Source organism: Bidens hawaiensis, unplaced genomic scaffold (genome assembly GCF_021521415.1).
Source record: "Bidens hawaiensis isolate Kalapana, Puna unplaced genomic scaffold, B.hawaiensis_p1.1 tig00007125_1, whole genome shotgun sequence".
Taxonomy (NCBI): domain Eukaryota; kingdom Viridiplantae; phylum Streptophyta; class Magnoliopsida; order Asterales; family Asteraceae; genus Bidens; species Bidens hawaiensis.
Genome location: NW_027491489.1, coordinates 118,849 through 131,441, shown reverse-complemented (window position 1 = coordinate 131,441; position 12,593 = coordinate 118,849). Strand labels below are relative to the sequence as shown.

The window sequence follows — 12,593 nt, the reverse complement described above, 5'->3', positions numbered from 1 at the left end:
AGTTAGTTTTATCCTTGGTCCAGACAGCGCGACGATTGAGAAGATACTTCCAAGGCCATCCAATACACGTTCTAACCAACTTTCGCCTACAAAATGTGCTAAGCAAACCATAATTGTCTAGAAGGCTCGCAAAATGGGCAATAGAATTGGGAGAACACGCCATCGAATACAAACCAAGACCAGCAATTAAGGGCCAGGTTTTGGCCGACTTCATCGCAAAAATCCCTCAAGAGAAGGAGGAAGAATGCAAAAGAGAGATCGAAACCCCTGTAGATCAAGCGAAGGATGAAGTCTGGAAGATGTTCACAGACAGAGCTTCCAACGATGAAGGCGCTGGAGCTGGCCTAAAGATAACCAACCCAGAAGGACAACATTTCACGTACATATTACGCCTAGAATTCAAGAGCACATGTGGATTCCATGTTAGTGGCAAACCAAATTGAAGGATCGTACGACGCAAAAGACGACAAGATGGCGTCATACCTAGCGCAAGCTAAAACGCTAATGGCAACTTTTGCCACATGCAAGGTGAAACATATCAAGAGAAGCGAGAACAAACAGGCTGACGCCTTAAGCAAACTTGCAGCCGTCGGTTTTGAACACCTGGCAAAAGATGTCCGCATCGAAGTCCTAGCAACACCTTCAATAATGAATAAAGAAATTCTCGTTTGTTCAGAAGTAGAAAAAAGTTGGATGACGTCAATCATCAACTACCTCGCAAAAGGTATCCTGCCAGAAAAGAAAGTAGAGGCGCGGAAGATTCGCCACAAAGCGCTGAACTACACAATCCAAGAAAACATTCTCTATAGGCGATCATACTTAGGGCCACTCCTCAGATGCATGGGCCCACAAGACGCAAATTACCTACTTAGAGAAATTCATGAGGGAATATGTGGTGTACACGCAGGACCAAGGATGGTGGTCGCAAAAATCATGAATACAGGATTCTATGGGCCAGGCATGCATGTTGACGCTGAGAAAGAATTGAGGAAATGCAGCGCTTGTCAACGCCACGCGCCAAACATCCTGCGCCCGAAGAATGCCATGATACCGGTAACCGCCTCTGGCCATTCCAGAAATGGGCGATTGATATAACGGGACCTTTTCCAGAAGCACCAGGTCGGGTGAAATTTTTGATTGTGGCAATCGATTACTTCACAAAATGGATTGAAGCAAAGCCGGTCACAACAATCAACGCAGCCAGCATCAAAAAAGTTCATTTGGGAATTCATAATTTTTCGTTTTGGATTACCCATGAATTTGGTCAGTGACAATGGAACACAGTTCGCTGACCAACATATACAAAAATGGTTAAAAGAGCTCATTGTCACGCAGACGTTCACCTCTGTTGCTCATCCGCAAGGTAATGGCGAAGCGGAACGCGCCAACAGAACAATCGTGGGCGGAATAAAGAAAAGGTTAGCAAACCACAAATCAGGATGGGTCGATCAGTTACCTCATGTACTATGGGCCATAAGAACGCACAGAAACACAAGTAATGCAGAAACGCCGTTCAGCCTAACGTATGGTACTGAAGCAATGATCCCCGCCAAAGTCGGAGTTCCTTCTCAAAGAGTCACATTGCCAGAGGACAACGATGCGGAAAGGCGGTTAGACTTAATGCTTCTCGAAGAACGTCGAGAGTTGGCCGCAATACGAGAACAGAATTACAAACGCCAGCTGCAAAAGTATTATAACACCAAAGTAAAGATATGTGAGGTCAGCGCTGGAGATTACGTCCTTCGCAACAACGAGGCATCAATAGCGCATGCACAAGGAAAATTGGCACCGTCTTGGGAAGGCCCATATTAAATTAACAAAGTGTTGGGAAAGGGCGCCTACACGCTGATGCATCTCGATGGTTTAGCGATTCCTAGAACATGGAACGCAGCACAATTGCGAAGGTGTTATATGTAAATCGATTCCAATTGTAAAAATAGGCCAAGGGTCGAATTTGAATGGAAACGATATTCCGCATTTCACAAAATAAGCATTCATTTCATTTATATACAAGAAATTACAAGCAAGCACTTACGCCCGCACACAAAAAAAAAATAAAGATAACAAAAATACAAGCCAAGGTGACATAGCCTAATCTACATCGTTTATACTCTTTTCAGAGTTAACGGCAGCGCTATCTTCTTGACTACCAGCAGGAGCGGCAGAAGGCCCAGCTTGCGAAGGTTCAAGCAAATTCCTCAACAGCTTCACACCATCATCCTCCTTCTCAAACTCAGCAACTTGCGAAAGAATAGAAAACATAAGAGAATCATGTTCTGTCTCGGCGGCAGTATACTCCTTGTCCACATCAATGGCATGAAGAGCGTAGGCGTCAAGCGGAAGATTCTCACGCAAATGCGTAAGGGCTTCTTGGAACCAGCCTTGTGGCTAAGCTGTTGGGAAGCATTGACAAGGACTCCAACGCAACGCGTCAAATCATCATCGCTAATGATGAGTTGGGCAACCTGCATAAAAAGCAACAGTTAGTAGGATAAATAAATAAAAAAAAGAGGGGGGCAAACGAAATACCTTGCGAATACCATGCTTCAATAACCAATCGCGGTCAGCGGCAACAAGTTCAGAAGTCAAAACTTAAATGGCTTCCTCATTAGAAGCCAACGTGTTAGCCAGCTTGCCAGCATCCGCCTTCCTCAATGTAGCTTCCGCCTCCAAACGCTTACGGAATGCAGCGTTTTCACTCTCGAGTCGGGCGGAAGCCTCCTTCGCAGCAAGGGTGCGACTGCGTGCGTCTGCAAGATCAGCATTGGACTTCTTGCACGCGGTCTCAAACTCCTTATAACGGGCAGCGCGCTCGAGGGAAGACTCTGCAAGGTCAGCCTCACCTTTGCCAATTTCGCCTCCACAGCGCTTAACGCCTGGCGATGATCAGACGACTCCTTACCGGCTTTCCAGATGCCGGCCTCAGCATCCTTCACCATTTGTTCCATCTCTCTCATACGAGCACCGGCATCAATCTTATCCTCATGAAGGGCACGGTTTTCGCGCAACAACTCCGCAAAACACGATAAAGCCTGGACTTGGTGAAAAGCGGCGTCAGAGTACAAAGTACCCCGGGGTTGGATTTTGCGAGCAATACGCTCACCTGGAGGAACAGCATACTCCAAATATTCGGAGCAAGTAGCAGGATCCTCAAAATTAGCGCCACAGCTAACATTCCAGCGAGGGCGTAAAATTTGGCTCTCCTCCATGGAATCGCGGAGCAAGAATGCCCCCACTCAAACATCCACTAAAGCCGCCGCCGCTGCTGCTTTGGAGTTCAAAAAAATTACCTTGTACCGTCGCGCCAAATTTAAAAGGGGGCAACGGCACAACCTCATCACCATTAAGAATAAAACCCTAGTCTGGTGAAAACTGTCTTGATTTCAAAAAATCAGCACCAGAAAGGCTTGCTGATTCAAGACTAACCTTAGGCGATTCGTCGACAATCACCTTTATCGGTTGAGCAGACTAAGCTGGTGGTGAAGCAACTGGAATTGGCCCAGTTGACGCACGAACAGTCGTCACAATGGTTTCGGCCTCAGACGGACCAACCACACCCGTCATCATCGGCAAACTCAGCATCTTTACAGTAGGCCCAGCCTCCGACAAGCTGCCAACACTTGTCATCACCGGGAAACTGGCAAAAAGTGCCGCCAGAGATGAAGTAACGCCAGACGTGGCGGGAGAAACAGTCGATGAAGGAATCGCCAACACGCCTGCGATAAACAAAAACGATTTTTAGAGGCGACTAAAGTTTAATCAAAACAAAGAGATGTAAAAATCATACCCAACGACTTCACAAGACTATGCTTGACGAACCCACCGAGACGAGGTTTCTTGAAGGCGCGGGGCGTCTCTTCATCATCTTCATTAATCACAGGAGTGGGACCCAAATGGTGTGGAACAGTGAACGTCCCACCCAGTGAAGAGGAGAAAGAAGAAGATGGACCGGTAGATACGAAATTCGTATCCACAACGGTCCTAGAAGCTGCAGCTGCAGAAAATACATCAGTAGCCACCAAAATTGGAGTGGCAACCGCTGTAGACTGCGCAGACACAGCAACCACAGGCTGTGAAGCTGTTGGCGAGGAGAAGCCAACAGAAACCGATGCGGAGATGGTTGGGGAAGACGCCACGCTGCCACTCACACCGAGTGCTTCAAGCAATGATGCCGAAGAAGGCGCCGGTTCCTCAAAAGGAACATTGGAGATCATGACGACATCCTCATCATCATCCACGGCGTCTCTTGCGGCGACGTCTATCGGAGACGCAACCGTCTCCCCAACACCGTTAGATCTTCTACCTGAAAAAGGAAACGAGAGGTTAGCAAGATGATCAAAGAAAAAGCGAAACAATGAAAACAGTTGAACTTACCACTATGAAGAACAACAGAGCTAGGAGGTTGCAGCGGTCGCGATGCAGGTGATCACCCCATAGGAAGAGGAAACACAAAGTTTCGAGCGGTCCAAGCAAGTATCGACTCCTCGCGGGGACCTAACTCCCTCCGCTACAACATTTTGATGCCCTCAGGCGCAGGCTGCAAGAGGAGCATGCGGTCGTCCACCTCTGAAAGAAAACCAAGTTAAAACATCGCAGAAACAATTCACACTTCGAAAAAAATATACATATAAAAGTGATGCTAACCTTGACCGTCGTTAAGAATAGTGCGCACAAATGCCGCATCATCCCAAATGCGGCTCACACCGAACAACACCAACGCGCTCTCCGAATAGTGACGGAGTGGAGAGAGGCTTGCCTTCAAAGTGTTAAACTAGCCAGAACCGGTATAAGGAGCCACTTTCGGCTTAGGAAGCTCCTTCACATCCGTAAAAAAACATGGGATGTGGAACCACGCGCGCAGAGACGTAGAAGAACACACTCTTCCACTCGTGCAAACTCGATGGTGCATCTAAGGCTAGCCTTGGCACCAGGGCGAGTATGCAAGTTGTACCACCCATGGGCAAAACGCCACCGGTAGAAAGCACATAACCGGTCAGCCGTCGGTGTAATATCGAGGCAATGACAGGTATATTCGAAATGGCGAAGACGAGCCATCCCGAATGGGTGAATCTGGCTGAGATGCAGCCCAAACACACCCAGAACGTCCACCATAAACGGGGTAAGGGGCAACCGGAAGTGGCCCAAAAAGAAGTACTCCCGGTACACGGCAATCTTACCGGTGGGAGCCTCACGAGCTGTCTTGCCGGAGGCAGGCAACTCAGGCTCATACTCAGGGCCGATGTTGTAGACCCTGACCACATTGTTGAAGTCGTCGACAGACATACGACAACCGACGAATTCCATGCTATTATTCTTCTTAGTTTTAGAGGTTTGGGAAGATTCAGCCATAAAATAAAGAAGGCTTAGAAGAAGGAAAACGGAGAGAAATGATGCTTAAATGGTTTAACCTCCCCCTATTTATACTAATCGCAGTTAATGAGGGGGGGGGGGATGCAAAAAGGATAATTAACACGTGGGCCAATCAGGAAACTCCACGGTAATAGGGTGACAAAGGAGATGTGTTACAGCTAGGCGCGTCACCGGGATTCTCGCCCACTCGCCTGACACAGGCAGAAAGCCTGCAAGGCAGAGCAACCGTCGTCAAACTGTCACGTCCAGCAGTCGTTTCACTGACTTGCATTTAATTCACCCCATCAACGCCAAAACTATACGTTATCCATATAAAAGGAAACAAAGATGATAAGTGTTGGCCAAGAAAGACTCCGCCAGGGGATGATTTAAAATAAATCACACGCCAAACAAGGCTCCGCCATGGGATGATTTAAACTAAATCACTCGCCAAACAAGGCTCCGCAATGGGATGATTTAAACCAAATCACCAGCCAAACAAGGCCCCGCCATGGGATGATTTAAACCAAATCACCCGTCAAACAAGGCTCCGCCATGGGATGATTTAAACCAAATCACCCGTCAAACAAGGCTCCGCCATGGGATCATTTAAACTAAAACACCCGCCAAACAAGACTCCGCAATGGGGTGATTTAAACCAAATCACCCGCCAAACAAGGCTACGCCATGGGATGATTTAAACCAAATCACCCGCCAAACAAAGCTCCGCCATAGGATGATTTAAATCATATCACCCGCCAAACAAGGCTCCGCCATGGGATGATTTAAACCAAATCACCCGCCGAACAAGGCTCCGCCATGGGATGATTTAAACCAAATCACCCGCCAAACAAGGCTCCGCGATGGGATGATTTAAACCAAATCACCCGCCAAACAAGGCTCTGCCATGGGATGATTTAAACCAAATCACCCGCCAAACAAGGCTCCGCCATGGGATGATTTAAACCATATCACCCGCCAAACAAGGCTCCGTCATGGGATGATTTAAACCAAATCACCCGCCAAACAAGGCTCCGCCATGGAATGATTTAAACCAAATCACCAGCCAAACAAGGCTCCGCCATGGGTTGATTTAAACCATATCCCCCGCCAAACAAGGCTCCGCCATGGGATGATTTAAACCAAATCACCCGCCAAACAAGGCTCCGCCAAGGGATGATTTAAACCAAATCACCCGCAAAACAAGGCTCCGCCATGGGATGATTTAAACCAAATCACCCCCAAACAAGGCTCCGCCATGGGATGATTTAAACAAAATCACCCGCCAAACAAGGCTCCGCCATGAGATGATTTAAACCAAATCACCCGCCAAACAAGGCTCCGCCATGGGATGATTTAAACCATATCACCCGCCAAACAAGGCTCCGCCATGGGATGATTTAAACTAAATCACCCGCCAAACAAGGCTCCGCCATGGGATGACTTAAACCAAATCACCCGCCAAACAAGGCTCCACGATGGGATGATTTAAACCAAATCACCCGCCAAACAAGGCTCCGCCATGGGATGATTTAAACCAAATCACCCGCCAAACAAGGCTTCGCGATGGGATGATTTAAACAAAATCACCCGCCAAACAAGGCTCCGCCAAGGGATGATTTAAACCAAATCACCCGCCAAACAAGGCTCCGCCATGGGATGATTTAAACAAAATCACCCCCCAAACAAGGCTCCGCCATGTGATGATTTAAACCAAATCACCTGCCAAAAAAGGCTCCGCCATGAGATGATTTAAACCAAATCACCCGCCAAACAAGGCTCCGCCATGGGATGATTTATACCAAATCACCCGCCAAACAAGGCTCCGCCATGGGTTGATTTAAACCATATCACCCGCCAAACAAGGCTCCGCCATGGGATGATTTAAACCAAAACACCCGCCAAACAAGGCTCCGCCAAGGGATGATTTAAACCAAATCACCCGCCAAACAAGGCTCCGCCATGGGATGATTTAAACCAAATCACCCCCAAACAAGGCTCCGCCATGGGATGATTTAAACCAAATCACCCGCCAAACAAGGCTCCGCCATGGGATGATTTAAACCAAATCACCCGCCAAACATGGCTCCGCCATAGGATGATTTAAATCATATCACCCGCCAAACAAGGCTCCGCCATGGGATGATTTAAACCAAATCACCAGCCAAACAAGGCTCCGCCATGGGATGATTTAAACCAAATAACCCGCCAAACAAGGCTCCGCGATGGGATGATTTATACCAAATCACCCGCCAAACAAGGCTCCGCCATGGGATGATTTATACCAAATCACCCGCCAAACAAGGCTCCGCCATGGGTTGATTTAAACCATATCACCCGCCAAACAAGGCTCCGCCATGGGATGATTTAAACCAAATCACCCGCCAAACAAGGTTCCGCCATGGGATGATTTAAACCATATCACTTGCCAAACAAGGCTCTGTCATGGGATGATTTAAACCAAATCACCCGCCAAACAAGGCTCCGCCATGGGATGATTTAAACCAAATCTCCCGCCAAACAAGGTTCCGCCATGGGTTGATTTAAACCATATCACCCGCCAAACAAGGCTCCGCCATGGGATGATTTTAATCAAATCACACGCCAAACAAGGCTCCGCCAAGGGATGATTTAAACCATATCACCCGTCAAACAAGGCTCCGCCATGGGATGATTTAAACCAAATCACCCCCAAACAAGGCTCCGCCATGGGATGATTTAAATCAAATCACCCCCAAACAAGGCTCCGCCATGGGATGATTTAAACCATATCACCCGCCAAACAAGGCTCCGCCATGAGATGATTTAAACCAAATCACCCGCCAAACAAGGTTCCGCCATGGGATGATTTAAACCATATCACCCGCCAAACAAGGCTCCGCCATGGGATGATTTAAACCAAATCACCCGCCAAACAAGGCACCGCCATGGGATGATTTAAACCAAATCACCCGCCAAACAAGGCTCCGCGATGGGATGATTTAAACCAAATCACCCGCCAAACAATGCTCCGCCATTGGATGATTTAAACCAAATCACCCGCCAAACAAGGCTTCGCGATGGGAGGATTCAAACAAAATCACCCGCCAAACAAGGCTCCGCCAAGGGATGATTTAAACCAAATCACCCGCCAAACAAGGCTCCGCCATGGGATGATTTAAACCAAATCACCCCCCAAACAAGGCTCCGCCATGGGATGATTTAAACCAAATCACCCGCCAAACAAGGCTCCGCCATGGGATGATTTAAACCAAATCACCCGCCAAACAAGGCTCCGCCATGGTATGATTTATACCAAATCACCCGCCAAACAAGGCTCCGCCATGGGATGATTTAAACCAAATCACCCGCCAAACAAGGCTCAGCGATGGGATGATTTAAACCAAATCACCCGCCAAACAAGGCTCCGTGATGGGATGATTTAAACCAAATCAACCGCCAAACAAGGCTCCGCCATGGGATGATTTAAACCAAATCACCCGCCAAACAAGGCTCCTCCATGGAATGATTTAAACTAAATCACCCGCCAAACCAGGCTATGCCATGAGATTATTTAAACAAAATCACCTGCCAAAACTGCCAACGCTATGGGATGATATACGTTAAATCGTCCACCAATATAGACCATACCGCGGGTTGACTTAACATAAAATAATCGCCAAACTGCGGTTACAACCAATGAAGTCAACCAACCAAATATGAGGGATTCTCCGCAAAAGGAAAACCCAACCAACGACAAAAATAAGTGAAAAACAAATAGCACACATAACCCAAGTCCATGATAAGTCCACAGCCCCCACTTCTTAAATGAAAGGCGACTATGGACTAGGGGGACTTGTAGAGGTAGGGTATGAAACCCACCATTTGACAAAGTATCACCAATTACATACGCTGGGCGGAACACTAAGCGCCACAATATCACTAACGCCGGGCGTAGTGCATGGCGCGAAAAGTGTAGTCCAATATTACCTTTCCTGACACCTAGGGACGGTAATGCAAAGGTCCCACCAACATGGGACAAAAGGATGGTAACCCACATAGGGATAAACACCAAACCAATGGGGATTAGACAACACATAAAGGACGGTACAAACAGTACAACCACGTCCTTGTCAAAAGGCCATGATGCCCACCAACTTCTACCAACCACCACGATCGCACGAATGGAGAATGTTATTGGTGGAAAACCTGACAAGGTGGTTGGTCACACTCTCTCTCCTCCGGCTATAAATACTAGTAAACCTCTAAATGGTAAAACATATACTTTCTCCTACTATCACTATCAAATTATACTACTTCGTACTATCAAGTACTGATTCTCACGCCGGAGGGTGGTTACGCGAGAATCCCCCCATTCCTCGTAACGAGCTCACGGTGTTCTGTTTTGCAGGTTACACTTGTTTGCACCAAGAAGGTTTTATAACCCCCCGTGTAGAATACGTAATCATTACCCTCGGTCTAACGTGTTAGACCTTGAGGGGAAGATCCGTGTTTCTTCACTTAACCATTAATATTTCATAAACCATTAAGAGGTGTATTTTTAGTAAATCAAGCACACTCTACCTCAGGGCCGGCCTTTAGGGAGGGCTGGGTGGTCGACGGCCCCTGGCCCGACACCTTGTTAAGCCCGGAATTTTTTATTAAAAAAAATTATATGTGTTTTTATGAAAAAATAATATGTATATTTAATATTTAAACTCAATTACATAATTAGTTTGACTTAGTGCAGGGGTATAACTATCAACCAAAAGTTGTGGTTCTAGTCTCATTTGGGGCATGTTTAAGCATATTTTTATACACAAATTTTTACACAACTCAAATTTTAACAATGTATGCTCATTTAAAAATTAAATTGTTTAAAGGTTACAAAATACTTATTTACTTGAGGTCCAAAATACATTTTGCTTTCAGCCCAAATTTTTTTTTTACTTCTTGAAGCTGGGCCTACTCTACCTTTGGCTGATTCTGAGATAGCCTCTTAATAGACAAACAACAACTAAACCATTTAATCATAAGTTTTTTCATTAACACAAATTTAAAAGTTACCAAACAACAATGACAGAATCTGGTGGTTTTTAAATGCATTTTTGTTTAATAATATTTTAGAAGTTAAAGGACGGTTTTGTATTATGATGGTGGTGGAGAGGTATATATAGTGGCGGTCCCTTCTATCCATGCAAAAGGAGCATAGACACTCCCCACACTGAATTGTAAATTCTTCTTGAACCCGAGTGTCTTCCTCTTTTCAACTCACAAACTCTACCTAACCAAAATTATAATAAAAAAAGGAAACATATAACTCAATTTATGGTTAAACAAGCCGGTTTCACACGCTGTAATCAGTTAAATCAGAGTTCATTTAATTCATGGTTCTCGGTTTCCTACTTTTTTTTTCAGTCATAACCTTTTTGTATGTTAAATTTTTTAAAGAAAAGTTACAACATATTAAACGATTTGTGACTTTCAAGATTTAACATACAAAGCTTACATGCAAGTCCTAAGTAACATTTATAAATTATAATGTAAGATTAGTGTATCATAAACTCTTACGCTGTGTTCCTAAGTTCTAGTAATGGAGAGAAAAGAAAGGGTTTGAAAGGAAAATGAAGAAAATGGGTGTTCCAGAGATTTTGAATGGAGAGAAAGCGTTTGGCAAGAAAGGAAAGGAAAAAGTTTTCACTGTAAATGCATATCCTTCCAAATCGGAAGGAATTGATGAGAAAAGAAACATAAACATCCAGTTTTCCAGTTTTACCCTCAATTGACCTTGTCTTCAACCCACCTTCAATCATATTTCCTCTGCAGTCACCAAACATCCATCAGGCATCGCCACACCTGGAATCACCTCCTATCAATCATATCTTCGTCTCGATCATCACCGTACTCTGACGAAGCGTTGCCCATTCAATCATCACCAAATCTGTGAGTTCCCCTTTAATCTGGTATTCATTCATTCTAGTTCCAACACTTTGTTTTTACTATACATCTTATCCGATTAGGTTTGTAAAAATCAATTATTAAAGAATTAATATGGTTTAACTTGAATTAGAGTACGCAATAGGAATTTGAAGTAATAGAAAGGAATGCTAGTTAAATGTTTTTTTTGGAAATGGGCAGCAAGTTGAATTTTATTTATATACATATTCTTTTTAATATTGATAATTCCATTGTTCAGTCATTTATTTCACTTTGGCTATTTACCCGCCAACCCCGTTAATCACATTAACCAGGCCGTCTTTCAAGGTTCGGGTTACTGGTTTGATTTTATTACTTTCATGACTCCAATTTCCAAGAAACATACATACTTGTGTTGTGTAATATCTCTTTCATTTACGGGCTCCGGGCCATATTTGAAAAACATAAAACCTCTCGTTTGGCTTTTTAGTTCTAATACGAGTGTTAGAATAGTCGAAGTCAGACTGTTATTTCAGCATCTAAATGAATTTTGCTAACCCCTAGATTCAAGTTTAGTTTTAATAGACACAAGCACAACTAAAAAAATGAGAGGCTATGCATGTTATTTGTTCATTTATTAGCCTGTTCATATATTAGACAAAATGGTATTTTTAGTATATATGCTAGGGTGTTTACAGTCCACTTTTGACAGTTTTTGATAATCGAAAACCAAAAGCGAACCATTGAAAATTAAAACCGAATCATTACTAACGGTTTGGTTTCGGTTTTGTTACACGGTATTTGGCCTTATAAGCCCTTCAAAAAGAATGCCATTAATTATAAAATGAAAGCTAATTAAACAAATAAGATCCATATGCTACTGCACTTTAAAGCTAACAGATTTAACTTGTATTATTAATGAAACTAAAAGATGTAGATTGTTAAACATAATTTTTTTGGTATGTTGGATGTTTTTTATTTAATTTTCTCTATAAAGGGTATACTAGTAAAAATGCAACTTTCTTTTCTTTTACATCTATCTCGGGAACACATAAAATGTTTAATTTCCTTTCCTTTTATTTAAACTCAGAAACACAAAATAAAATCACAATTTTCTTTTCATTTCCTTTCTTTTCCTTTCTAATTTCCTTTCCTTTCTTTTCACTTATTAAATGAAACTCGGGAACAAAGTGTTAAATTGATGCATGTTACCTCCAACATATTCATTAGCATACATTTATTCATGTTGAAGAAACACCAGTCGAACCCCGACAGATTACGAGTAACCTGAGGGTTAGATAGACGTTTCCCACGAGGGGTTAATTCCGGCAAGATGGTTCTTCCGATAA

At 44.3% G+C, this 12,593-nt stretch overlaps 2 protein-coding genes across 2 annotated transcripts; both read left to right on the top strand.

Moving 5' to 3' along the window:
- The first annotated feature begins 471 nt into the window (after window positions 1-471).
- On the top strand, window positions 472-1,095 carry LOC143634556 (uncharacterized). The gene has a single exon (XM_077102596.1). The coding sequence runs from the start codon at window positions 472-474 to the stop codon at window positions 1,093-1,095; it is 624 nt and encodes a 207-aa protein (XP_076958711.1).
- A 159-nt stretch (window positions 1,096-1,254) lies between these two features.
- Window positions 1,255-1,812, top strand: LOC143634555 (uncharacterized). Its single transcript, XM_077102595.1, has one exon. It carries the CDS (start codon window positions 1,255-1,257, stop codon window positions 1,810-1,812), a length of 558 nt encoding a protein of 185 aa, XP_076958710.1.
- The last annotated feature ends 10,781 nt before the right edge of the window (window positions 1,813-12,593 follow it).

Excerpts from the sequence above, each read along its gene's own strand:
- LOC143634556 (XM_077102596.1), top strand. The coding sequence starts at position 472 with ATGGCGTCATACCTAGCGCAAGCTAAAACGCTAATGGCAACTTTTGCC.
- LOC143634555 (XM_077102595.1), top strand. The coding sequence starts at position 1,255 with ATGAATTTGGTCAGTGACAATGGAACACAGTTCGCTGACCAACATATA.